The 13,113-nt window shown below is 49.4% G+C and overlaps 2 protein-coding genes across 2 annotated transcripts; both read left to right on the forward strand.

Annotated features, from left to right (window-relative positions):
- Positions 1-921: 921 nt before the first annotated feature.
- On the forward strand, positions 922-7,405 carry LOC111065568 (ATP-binding cassette sub-family C member 4). The gene is made up of 6 exons (XM_022353801.2): positions 922-1,494; positions 2,610-2,840; positions 2,904-4,892; positions 4,955-5,508; positions 5,573-6,521; positions 6,578-7,405. The coding sequence occupies exons 1-6, from the start codon at positions 1,415-1,417 to the stop codon at positions 6,903-6,905; spliced, it is 4,131 nt and encodes a 1,376-aa protein (XP_022209493.2). The 5' UTR covers positions 922-1,414; the 3' UTR covers positions 6,906-7,405.
- Positions 7,406-7,948: 543 nt separating this feature from the next.
- On the forward strand, positions 7,949-13,107 carry LOC111065515 (probable multidrug resistance-associated protein lethal(2)03659). The gene is made up of 6 exons (XM_022353735.2): positions 7,949-8,212; positions 8,564-8,794; positions 8,861-10,771; positions 10,840-11,306; positions 11,365-12,322; positions 12,380-13,107. Exons 1-6 carry the CDS (start codon positions 8,094-8,096, stop codon positions 12,702-12,704), a joined length of 4,011 nt encoding a protein of 1,336 aa, XP_022209427.2. The 5' UTR covers positions 7,949-8,093; the 3' UTR covers positions 12,705-13,107.
- Positions 13,108-13,113: the final 6 nt, after the last annotated feature.

Consider the following 13,113-nt stretch of genomic DNA (forward strand, 5'->3'; position numbering starts at 1 on the left):
GGCATCATACGTTTGCGGATATTAAATTTTTGGACCGCGTTCGGCTCTGGGAATGACCGCGTTCGGCTCATGACGTGACACGAGCCGACTGACAGCAAGCATTTATGTGTTGTGTACGTGTAACACTCCAAAATATCCCTGAAGTTCTGGCAGTCACTCATGAAAAAAGTCATATCAAAAATGTTTCGACGTCGACGTCAGCAGAGAATCCAAGCTTCACTGCTGCTAACCGAAACCGCCGGGAAATGGTTATTTAAATGGGTGAAATAAACTTTTTTCTTTCATCCCACATTTATGATAAAAAAAAGGGTAGATAAAGTAGATCTCTGCAGATTACTTATTGTTTATTGTTTTTATTGCTCTTGATACATTGACGCCTTGGCATCTTTTTTTAGTCAGCTTTTCCAAAAGCTTTTTTCTTGCAAGAAACTTTTCAAACATTTAAAAAACGATTTCACAATACTGAGTAATTTATTCTCTCTCTTGGGCGCATTCATACGCAAGGTAGAACAGTAGAAGGGTGCTTTTCGCTTGCCTAAAATCTAGTACTCAGTTTCAAAATATATATTTATTTTCATTAAAGAAAGTTAATGAAATGCGCTTCTTCGGCTGGGGTCGCTCTTCCCTAGGCATATCCTGGGCTCACCAATATTTTATTGCCAAAGGAATATGTCTGGCTATCAGCAGAAGCAGATAGCGACGCCCCCGATGCAACCGCTGCCGACCACTGTAAAAAAACATGTTTTGAAAACAATATTTGTTTTATATTCATAAAATCTGCACACGATGATACTTTTTTTCACGTGTTCGTTTTTACCGCTTGCTGAGTTGTGCCTTCCCTTAAAAATACTCGACCTTGCATATATCAAAATATATAAATGGTCGCGCAGAGAGCGCTCTCTCAGATTTTTTTTTTGTTCTTCGTGGGTGCTTTGTGCGCTCTCCCGTATAAAATTTTCGGTTTTCGCGTAAAATTGTTGTTAACTTTACATATTTAATTAGTATAGCTTTAGAAGTGTTGACATATTGTTAATATTATTAGTGTGTCTGCTCGTTGAGTCAGTCGTTTAGATATTTTTCCTCAATACAAAGAGAAGTCGCATCGGGGCGCAGTTCGTTCATTGTTGGTGCGTTGTTGGCAGCTCTGCCAAAAGCAACAAACGGTAAAATTCCCACAGTCATTGCACTAACGGCACAAACTGCTGCTGACCTCGACCTAGACAATTTTCCCATACGAATTTTGTTGTTGCCGGCAAAGAAGAATTGATTTTCGACTACAGTAGACTCGGATCGCAACCTATAGTACAGAGAGAGAGAGAGACAGAGGTGTTTGATTTCCCTTTTGGTGGTCTTTCGCTCCCTCAGCCGTAACGGTTAGCGGCCCTGTACATCACAAATCAAAAATACGCATATTATGAACCGCACCAGAAGGAAAGTCGTCCGTCCAAAGAATCCCTACACCAAAGCGAACTGCTTCTCACAATGGACATTCTGGTAAGTTTTTATCTTTAACCATACTAGCGGCTCTATCGTGGCCGCCCCTCGTCATTAGTCATGTGCACATTATTTACGGTAAATTACTAGGTTTTCTGTACTGTGACTGCCTTTGCGTATCCACATCCAGTGTGGTTAGCACGTGTTGTACCATATTGTAGTGACAAATATGCCGCCCAGGCTAATCTTTCCGCCTCCATCATACCATAAATACCACAGTGGATCTTTATCTAATGATTAGCCCTGACACTTTCTCTGCTACAGCTACATATGTACATATGTACATATATCAGATTGTTAACCCCCCTCAATAATTTCGCTTGCGATAAGAACGTATAAGAAGAACAGCAGCAACGAAATCTAATGAGAATTAGAACTAACATCCATTACATTGGAAACGACAATTTTATTAAATGTCATTGTTGGACACCAAGGTTACATTGTTATCTGGCTCAAAATATATGAACACTGTACGCTTGCCAATTAGAGGCAGCTGTGGCAGCGATTTATTGCAGTTTTCCTCCTTTACGTATATAAGATTCAAATTTCTATGAACGCTGATAAGGGAGACTTTAAATGTTTTCATTACAAATACCATTACTTACTATAGCCCCCAAGCCTATCAGCAGCCAGCCAGACCAGTCGTGAACTGAATTGAGCTGAATTGTATTTCATTAATAAAGACTTTTAACGATCCCACAGAGAAGCCTCGCATTTGGTAAACCCGCCTGCCTCATGGGGTAAATGATATTTTGAAAATGTGTTCCCCCCTGAAAGTGTCCACTTCATTGTAAAAATATATTGCACATGTTGTTTTGTTAATAAAACCATATATACATATGTATGTATGTATATGGGATCTCTTTGTAGCCGAACAGTAGATGTATTTTTTTATGTTACCAAGGAAGGTCATTAAATACAAACTTTGAGGCTGAGCCTCGGCTAAGATTTCCCAAAGTTAGCTCCGGCAATCGTAGAAAAGCCCCCACACTTAGCGACTACCACATGCCATTAATGAAGGGGCTTCGGGAACTTTACTAAATCATCATCAAACCATAATTACCAGATAGCCTCAGTTGCAGTAATAAAATTATAATCTCTGTGCACATTGTTAGGTGGATGCGGGATCTTTTCAAGCGTGGCCTGCAGGGTCCGCTCACGGACGAGGAACTGTACCAGCACAGAAAGACGCTGGACAGCGAGCGGGTGACCAACAAGTTCAACGAGTTGTGGGAGGACGAGAAGAAGCGGAGCAATCCCAGTGTGGTGCGCATGATACTGCGTGCATATGGAACGATCTTCATTCCCTTGGGTCTGGCGTACTCGGTCGCTGAGTCGTGTTGCAAGTAGGTAGCAATCAGCCTCCGGCGGATTAGCTAATTCTCCCAATTCCCATTCATTTCTTGCAGATCTCTTATGCCCCTGTTTCTTGGTGGGCTAGTGGGCTACTTTGCCACGAACCAAACCACGGTCAGCGAAGAGACGGCCTATATGTACGCGCTGGGGATTGTGATTTGCATGCTGGTACCTGTGATAACATTCCATCCCTTCATATTCTACATCTTCCAAGTGGGCACAAAGCTGCGCCTCGCCCTCTCCGGCCTCATCTATCGAAAGTGTCTGCAGGTATCAAAGAGCAGCAGCAACGATGGCCTGCGCGCCAGAGCCATCAACATACTCTCCAATGATCTCGGGCGCTTCGATGTGGCATTGTGCTTCCTGCACGACACGTGGAAGGGCCCACTGGAATCACTGCTGATTGGCTTCCTCATGTACCGCGAGATTGGTCTGTCCGCTGTGATAGGCGTGTCCTTCATGATCAGCTTTATCCCACTACAGGCGTGGGCAGCCAAGAAAGCCGCCTATTACCGACAGATGACCGCCGAGAGGACAGATATGCGCGTGAAGCTGATGAACGAGATCATCCAGGGCATACAGGTGATCAAGATGTATGCCTGGGAAAAGAGCTTTGCCCGCGTGGTGGCTGAGGTACGCCTGAAGGAAGTGAAAGCCATTCGGGGCACTGCCTACATCCATGCGGCGCTTGGATGCACCTCCATGATATCACCGCTGTCTGTGTTCTTAGCCCTGTGCTCCTATGTCTACTTTGGAGATGCCTTAACGGCTCAAAAGGTGTACACCGTGTCCTCCTACTTCAACATGTTGAATGACTCGATGGTTCACTTCTGGCCGCTGTCCATCACCTTCATTGCCGAGGCCTTGGTTTCGGCACAACGCTGCAAGGAATTCCTGCTGGACGGGGATAGAGCTGAGGTGCCCATCAACCTGGAGGCCAATAAGCAACAGACAAAGACCAAGCGAACGCTCACCAAGACAGACATCCAACAAAATGTGGAGCTGAACGGGTCGCTTTTGTCCAATGGTCTGCCGCAGCACAGCCGTCTCAGGGATTACAATCCGGACGCGGGAAAGAAATGCGTGATCCTGAAGAATGTTTCAGCCTCGTGGGACACTAGCGATGGGCACCCCAGCTGCGCCATTGAGAACTTCAGTACGGAGATACAGGATCAAACTCTTGCTGCAGTTGTCGGACCCGTGGGCGCTGGCAAATCGAGCTTCCTAAACGTGCTCCTAGGGGAAGTGGGCATCGACAAGGGCGAAGCTCTGGTGCATGGAAAGGTCTCATATGCCTCCCAGGAGCCCTGGGTCTTTGAGGGGACCATCCGCGATAACATTGTGTTCGTGGAGGACTACAATGAGCGAAGATACAAGAAGGTTGTGAAGGCCTGTGGCCTGGAGCGTGATATGGAGCTACTCCCGAGGGGCGATCTGACAGTGGTGGGCGAGCGAGGCGTTAGTCTCAGCGGTGGACAAAAGGCCAGAGTAAGTCTGGCTCGTGCCGTCTACCGCAAGGCGGATATCTACCTCCTGGATGATCCCCTATCCGCCGTGGACACTCACGTGGGCAAGCACATCTTCGATCGCTGCATACGCGACTTTCTTTCCAACAAGATACGCATTCTGGTGACCCACCAAGTGCAGTACTTGTTCGATGTGGAGCACCTGCTGCTGATGGGATCGGGCAAGATTGTCGCACAGGGCAGCTATCAGGAGCTTCAGCGCTCTCGTCAGTTCCAGTTCCTGGAGCAGACGCATGACGAGAGCGGCATCGATACGCACAGCGTTAGCAGCTATGTGTCCCGCAGCGACTCGGAGAAGAGTTTGGAACACCACCAACACAATCGGCCACTTCTGCGCCCGGATGAGCAAGTGGAGGAGCTAAACCAGGAACAGCAGTCTGTGGGCTCCGTAAAGCTGCACGTCTACGCCTCATACTTGAAGGCACTGGAGAGTACGTTCCGCTTGGGCCTGATTGTGACGCTGTTTGTCTGCGCCAGAGTCATGCTTACCGGTGTAGATTACTTCCTGTCGCGATGGTAAGTGCCTTTGTCCCTATAGCCAAAGTCACCAAATCATATCTCATTTAACCATTCCACAGGGTCATTTGGGAAGAGAAAATTGGAGCCAATGTCACCGCAGCAACCTTATTAAGTGATACGGATCTGATGCCCACAAATGATACACTGCCACTCAATATCACCGACTCTGCGGCAACTCCTTTTAATGGCAGCGTTGAGGCCAGCATTCGCCAAGAGCTTGTCCTCTTCTACGCCATCATACTGGGCGCAACGTTGATTGTCTACTTAATACGCACATTCGGGTTCTTCAAGATGTGCCTGCGCATCTCTCTGCACCTGCACGACCGACTGTTCCGCGGCATTACCCGCGCCACCATGTACTTCTTCAACACGAACTCTTCGGGGCGCATATTAAATCGCTTCTCCAAGGATATACGCACTGTGGATACGGATTTGCCGCACACGCTTTTGGACTGCTTGGCGTTCGTCATTGATGTCTCTGGCGTGCTGATTATTGTGGCCATTGCCAACTATTGGCTGCTGGTGCCCGCTTTCTTCCTTGTTTTGATCCTTGGCGGGATTCGCTATCTCTATGTGAATACAAGTCGCAGTGTAAAGCGTCTGGAGTCCATATGTAAGTGAAAATCCCTAACAAATCAGTATAAAGAAGGCATTAATCCTTTTGTTCTTCTGTTCAGCCCGCAGTCCTGTCTTTTCGTTGACAAATCAAACCTTCCAGGGGCTTACCACGATACGCGCTTTGGAGGCACAGAGCGCCTTAGAGTCAGAGTTTCACGAATACCAAAACGCCAACACATCGGCCTGGTTCCTCTTCCTGTCCTGCACACGTGCCTTTGCCCTGTGGTCGGATCTGCTATGCATCGCCTACATGACCGCCGTGACCTTTAGCTTCCTGCTGCTGCGCAATGACTTTGACAGCGGAGATGTGGGATTGGCGATCTTGCACTCCACCACGATGACGGGAATGTGCCAGTGGGGCATGCGACAGACAGCCGAGTTGGAGAACCAAATGACCAGCGTGGAGCGAGTGATCGAGTACACAGAGCAGCCATCGGAGCCGCCGCTAGAGACCGCTGAAAAGTTTAAGCCTAAAACCGAGTGGCCCAGCAAGGGACGCATTGAGTTTATCAACTTTAAGCTGCGCTACTCGCCAAAGGAGGAAACTGTGCTCAGGAATCTGAACTTCACCATCGAATCGCGCGAAAAGATTGGAATTGTGGGTCGCACCGGCGCCGGCAAATCATCGATCATACAGTCGATCTTCCGTCTGGCCTGCAACGAGGGCATGATCCGCATCGACGACATTGATATCGAGCACATGGGATTGCATGATCTGCGAAGTCGCATTTCGATTATACCCCAGGATCCAGTTCTGTTTTCGGGCACATTGCGCTATAATCTCGACCCCAAGGACGAGCGCTCCGATGAGGAAATGTGGAAGGCTCTGGGAGATGTAGAGCTGCGCTCCTACGTATCCACATTGATTGGTGGACTCAACTGTCGCATGTACGATGGCGGCTCCAACTTCAGCGTGGGCCAGCGGCAGTTGGTATGTCTGGCGCGAGCCATTTTGAGGCACAACAAAATTCTCATCATGGACGAGGCCACAGCCAATGTTGATCCAGAGTAAGTGGAATATAAATATGATGGCGAAAACGTTCTTATAATGCATTTCTTTTCAGAACGGACAAGCTTATCCAGCAGACAATCCGGTCCAAGTTTGCCCACTGTACGGTGCTGACAATTGCCCATCGATTGCACACCGTGATGGACAGCGATCGTGTGCTGGTAATGGATGCGGGCGAGGCCCGTGAACTGGGACATCCCTACGAGCTGCTGCAGCGACCAGGGGGCTATCTACGCCAACTTGTGGACAACACGGGAGCGGCAACATCATTTGCCCTAAAGCAATCGGCCGAGCAGAGCTATAGCAAGCGGCTGCTTGGCGACGACACTGCCACCGACGACGACCTGAACATCACACTGGCTCTGCAAGAGCAGACTGAGTAACTGAAACACGCACTCTCCGCAATCACTTCAACACACAAAATCTGCTTAAGGATTATAGCATAGGAACTGAAAGTATTATGTACATAGCAAATTTGTATGTACTTAAAGTCACCGAACTACTTATTGCCTTGTACTTAGGAGATATGTATGTAAATATGTGTAGTTTAAGCCGTGTTAGCCTTATTTAATACCACGAATTTATGTATGTATCGCATCTGTTCCACTTGCTAGTAGTAGTAAGTACTGTACTACCGTTTACCGTGCTATGTACTCGTATGTTTTGTACACCCTGTGTTCTACAATTGGCAAACCAATGCAAAGCAATTCGCATTCGCCGCGTGCTCTAATCGAAAGCAAACTTCAATCAAATTAAGACAAAAGAAATGAGTTAAATAAGGTACTTTTAAATCAGAAATATAGGTAGCAAATGTAATATAGTATATGTATTACAAATTCGTACTTATCAATACGTACAATCTCAATAAAGTGCCTGAAAATTACGTACATCGAACAGTTAATGAAGCCACTTAATCAGTTCACTTTGCCGATCGGGTCGGGGAAATATCTTTGATCGTGAACTGGTCTCTTAGTACGAAATCCAAATGATTCATGCGCCTATGTTCGGGTACATTACGTAGTGGGGATCGATAAGGATGAACCTTTCGGAGCTCCAATTAAAATTGTCAATTGCTGAAATGTGTAATCAGAATAAGTCAACATGGTAGCCAATGATGAAGATAAGATACAAGAATCGAACAAGTGGTCAATGGGTTGGAGGAATCCCTTCTCCACTCCACACCACCTGTTCTCCCAATCGGGATGCCCCGAAACCCGTCGTTCCGTCAAAAGTTTCATAAACAACAGTAAAACACACTTAGCCAAAATGTTAGCCAGCGGTTGCTGCGTCCGCCTCGCTGATGCGTGGCTGTCACCGGGCATTAAGATAAAATAGTGCTCCCCGATAGGGCGGGCCACAGGCGGATCATTGATTTATAACGATGATTCTCTAGCACTCTCTCGGCCAGTGGTTGGTTAAAAATCGAATGTCTGGGCGGGCAGGAACTCAGTGGCGAGTAAAGCGGCACGAGCACCGCACGCGAATGTTTTCCGTTCTAATTTGTGTGTGAATTGTGTCAAGGATCTGCATAGTACACATGTGATATTAATGCATGAGATACATCAATATATATGTACTTTACATATAGGGACATACATACATGTACTATATGTAGAATGAAATCGGTACATGAGCAACGAAAGCCGAATCCGGTCCTAAAGGCCAATTTCCTCTCAAAATGGTTTTTTATGTGAGTCATGTGAATATTGCTGATCGTTTGGTGAAAGTGTGTAGAAGGAAAAAAATCCTACAGCTTGTACACACGAGTGTGTGGTGAAATCGCAGTCGAGAAATATTAAATTAAATTCAACGAATTTCAAAACATCCCCTGTACTCGATGTCCTGCTGATAAGATAGAGCTAAAAAATGCCGCCCGATTCAGATTTACGGCCAGTCTAGCCTTGGACACCATTTCGAATTTATGACGCGAGTGGATTCGGTTTTGAAGTGCGATAAAAATAAACCACGACAAGCAGGCGACACCTGTCACCGTCCATCATGAACCTCCCGTCCCACCTGACCTGTGTGTTCTCCCTTCCAGCTGGACACACGAGATTCTCGCCAAGGGAATGCGAAAGAGCGTGGAGCCGTCGGATCTGTATGCTCCCGTACCCAAACTCGACAGCCCCAAGGTATCGCAGTTCCTCCTCGGCCACTGGGAGAAGGAGCTTAAGCGCCCCAAGCCCAGTGTTTTGCGTATGGTCTTCCGGGCATACGGCTGGGGCTTTGTGCCCGTCAGTATAATCTACTCGCTGCTGGCCATCGTTGTGCAGTACGTACTTTTCACTCGGGACACCTTTCGGGGTTAATAACATCCCGTATTTGTTACTCTTCATAGCACTTTGCAGCCATTGCTGCTGGGCGGCCTGGTATCCTACTTCTCGGAGAGCACCGACGACATCTCCAAGAAATCGGCCTACTTGTATGCCATGGGCGTGGTCCTGTGCTCCCTGGCCTCGGGTCTCTTCTTCCACCCCTTTATGCACTATCTGTTCAGAGTGGGTGGCCGCATCCGGCTGGCATGCGCTGGACTCGTCTACAGGAAGTGCCTGAGGGTTTCGGTGGCTGCGGACAACAGCGGCATGAGTGGCTATGCCATATCCCTAATGGCAACCGATCTGCCGCTGTTCAACGAAGCCTTCTACTTCTTCCACGAGCTGTGGCGCGGACCGCTGGAGGGGCTGGTGTTCGGCTACATCATCTTTCAGCTGATTGGCTGGCCGGCGCTAGTGGGAATGGCCACCATCATCGTGTTCATTCCACTGCAGGCTTGGGCTGCGCGGGCGACGGCCCGCTTCAAGCGGAGATCGGCGGAGTTTGGCGATGAGCGGGTGAAGCTGATGAACGAGATCATCACGGCCATGCAGCTGATCAAGATGTACGCGTGGGAGAAGTCATTTGCCAAGCTGATCGGCCGGGTCAGGAAGAAGGAGTTGAGCTCCATACGGGGATCCATGTACATCTATGCGGCCCTCCAGTGCACCGGAATGATATCGAAGCTGTCGCTCTTCCTGTCCATGGCTAGCTACGTCTTCACTGGGGACATTGTCACCTCGCAGAAGGTCTTCATTGTTTCCAGCTACTACGACCACCTCAACGAGTCCCTGCTGCATCTCTGGCCCCTGGCCATCAACATTTGGGCCGAGACTTTTGTCGTTGCCGGACGCGTGGTGGACTTTCTGCTGCAGCACGAGGATCCCGCCGACGGCGGGGTGGATAATTTCAAGGATGTGGACGAGGACGTGGAGCATGGAAACTTCTTTGGCCGCATGCACAATCCTCGTGCCATACACAAGAGCGTCACCGTACAGAATCTAACGGCCAGCTGGGACCAGGCCAAGCAGGAGAAACGAAAACGCCACATCGATGACATCAGCTTCCAGGCGATGGAGCAGCAGTTCGTGGGTATTGTCGGCACTGTGGGCTCCGGCAAGAGTACCCTTCTGCAGGCCCTGCTGGGGGAGCTGGACATCCTCAGCGGCAATGTGGAGCTCAACGGTGTCCTCAGCTATGCCGCCCAGGAGCCGTGGCTGAACCGCTGCAGCCTCCGCGACAATATCCTCTTCATGGAGGCCTTCGACGAGCAGCGATACAACGAAGTGCTGCGCGTCTGTCTTCTGGACAAGGACATCGAGGAGCTGCCCGCCGGAGATGCCACCATTGTGGGCGAGGGAGGAGCCAGCCTCAGTGGGGGCCAGAAGGCGAGGGTAAGTCTGGCCCGTGCCGTGTACCGCAAGGCCGACATCTATCTGCTGGACGATCCCCTCTCCGCAGTGGACTCGCATGTGAGCAAAATGCTCCTCGATCGCTGCCTCAACGACTTTCTCAGCGATAAGATCCGCATCCTGGTCACGCATCGTGTTCAGCTGCTGAAGCATGTCGATCATTTGGTGCTACTGGAGGGTGGTCGAGCCTCCATTCAGGGCCAGTACGATAATCTGAAGAAGCTCATCCGGTTCCGCATGTCGGTGGCCAATGACAGCGAGGTGACTAAGCTGCGTGCCGCACGCACTGACAGCATTTTCGAGGAGACGCAGCCCAGGGAACCCCTCACGCAGCAGCAGCAAATCGCTCTGGATCAAAAAGAGCAGGAGTACAAGGAGCAGCAGCAACGGGGATCGGTCAAATGGTCCACGTACAAGGCTTACCTCGGAGTCGTGGGCGTTCCTTCTGTGGTGGTGCTGATTCTTATGCTTTTCATTATAGCCCGCGCCTCAGAGGCCACCATGGATATCTTTCTCTCCAAATGGTGAGCATGAGTGGGGGGGTCAGTCTCCTTTCCGCGTGGATATAAACCAATTTAAATTCATTTTGCAGGGCCACCTGGGAAGAGACGGAGCCCAATCAGCACGAGCCCATCCCGCAGTACCACAGAACGCGTATGCGCCTAGTCACCCTCTACCTGGTTCTAATCCTGAGCACGCTGATCTTATATGTGCTCCGAACCTTTGGCTTCTTCATGATGTGTCTCCGCATCTCGTTGCGCATCCACAACTACCTCTTCCAGGGCGTAATCCGCGCCAGCATGCAGTTCTTCACGCTGGCAACATCGGGGCGTATACTTAACCGTTTCTCAAGCGACGTCCTGGCCATTGATGTTACTCTGCCGCAGTCGATGATGGACTCCATTGAGTTCTTTGTGGATGCCTTGGCCGTTCTCGCGGTGGTAAGCACGGCCAACACTTGGCTGCTCATTCCGGCCTTCATTGTGATGGCATTGCTGTATCTCTGCCGATGCCTGTACATTGGAGCCAGCCGGAGCCTGAAGCGCATCGAGACCATCTGTAAGTAGACCTTCTCCTTTACCCAAGTGGCAAACTGAACTGGTTCTGTTCTCCATAGCCCGCAGTCCCCTTTACTCCCACACGAATGCCACCTTTAAGGGACTCACCACGATCCGTGCCTTCAATGCCACCAAGCGCCTGGAGCGGGATTTTCATCGCTTACAGAATGAAAATACCTCGGCCCTGTATCTGCATGTGAGCGTCAACCGGGCCTTCGCCTTCTGGACGGACCTCATCTGCGTGCTGTATATCCTGGCGGTGACCTTCAGCTTTCTACTGTTTGATAGAAGGGAGCACGGCTACTACAGCGGCGATGTGGGATTGGCCATTACCCAGTCCATGAAGCTGGTACTCATGTGCCAGTGGGGCATGCGGCAGACGGTGGAGCTGGAGAACCAGATGACCAGCGTGGAGCGGGTGATGGAGTATGTGAACATACCCTCGGAGCCGGCCTACGAGACGCCGGAGTCGGTGAACCTGCCAGCCAAATGGCCCACTGCTGGTCAGGTGCATTTCCAGGATCTGCGCCTGCGCTACAGCGATCATGGGACGTATGTCCTCAAGGGACTAAGCTTCACCATCAACCCAAAGGAGAAGATTGGGATCGTGGGTCGCACGGGCGCCGGCAAGTCCTCCATTGTGCAGGCCCTGTTCCGACTGGCTCCAGTCGACGGCATCATAGAGATCGATGGCTACGAGACATCCAATCTGGGACTCCACGATCTACGCAGCCGCATGTCCATCATTCCTCAGGATCCTGTCCTATTCTCGGGCACACTGCGCTACAATCTCGATCCGTTTGAGAAGAAAACGGACGAGCAACTGTGGCAGGCGCTGGAAGCCGTCAAGCTGAAGCAGTTCTTTGCGGGTGTGAAGGAAGGCCTAAGCTGCCGTCTCCACGATAGCGGTGCCAACTTCAGCATGGGCCAGAGGCAGCTGGTCTGTCTGGCCCGGGCCATACTCCGCCAGAATCAAATACTCATCATGGACGAGGCCACGGCCAATGTGGATCCCGAGTAAGTTATCCAAACTCAATTGATAGATTCACGTATTGATTGCCACTTTCTTGGTAGGACTGACAAGCTCATCCAGGAGGCTATACAAACCAAGTTTGAGCAGTGCACGGTGCTGACCATCGCCCATCGCCTGCACACGGTGATGGACAATGATCGCGTACTGGTCATGGATGTGGGCCGCGTGGTGGAGCTAGGACATCCGCACGAGCTGCTTCAGCGCCGCAACGGGCATCTCTATCGTTTCGTGGAGAAGACCGGAGTGGGTACCGCTCAGCATCTGCGCCACCTGGCCGAGCAGAGCTACCGCAAGCGGGTGCTGGGCAGAAGGACTCGGGACTGCGAGCCTGTGCCTGAGCAGGGCTATCATGGCACCACTCTCTAAAAGACTGCAGCTTATACTAATCATAGATATAGACTACATATATGTAATAATGTACTCGTACACATGTGCCGATTGTTTTGTTCTGTAAGGTATGGTAATATAGTTTTTATTATAGTGAACTGATCTTTAAATATCTTTTTTATATATTGTATGTATATATTTATATATGTACTTCATAATAAATACGTTACTTAGTTGATTCAACTCTCCCGTTTGCCTTTCTTGAAGTTGGAAAAAAGCAGTTTATCTTCATGCATTCTCTACATATATCTGCTATATATATAGTTTCTTTGCTACTCGTACTGTCTGGCTTTGATTCGCTCTCTATAACTACGATCCTTTGCTAGTTTACTTTGATTTAAATCTTGTTTCTTCTTCGGGTAGGTAGTCACAAGTCACATGAGAAATC

The sequence above is a fragment of the Drosophila obscura genome, unplaced genomic scaffold (genome assembly GCF_018151105.1).
Source record: "Drosophila obscura isolate BZ-5 IFL unplaced genomic scaffold, ASM1815110v1 contig_192, whole genome shotgun sequence".
Lineage (NCBI taxonomy): Eukaryota > Metazoa > Arthropoda > Insecta > Diptera > Drosophilidae > Drosophila > Drosophila obscura.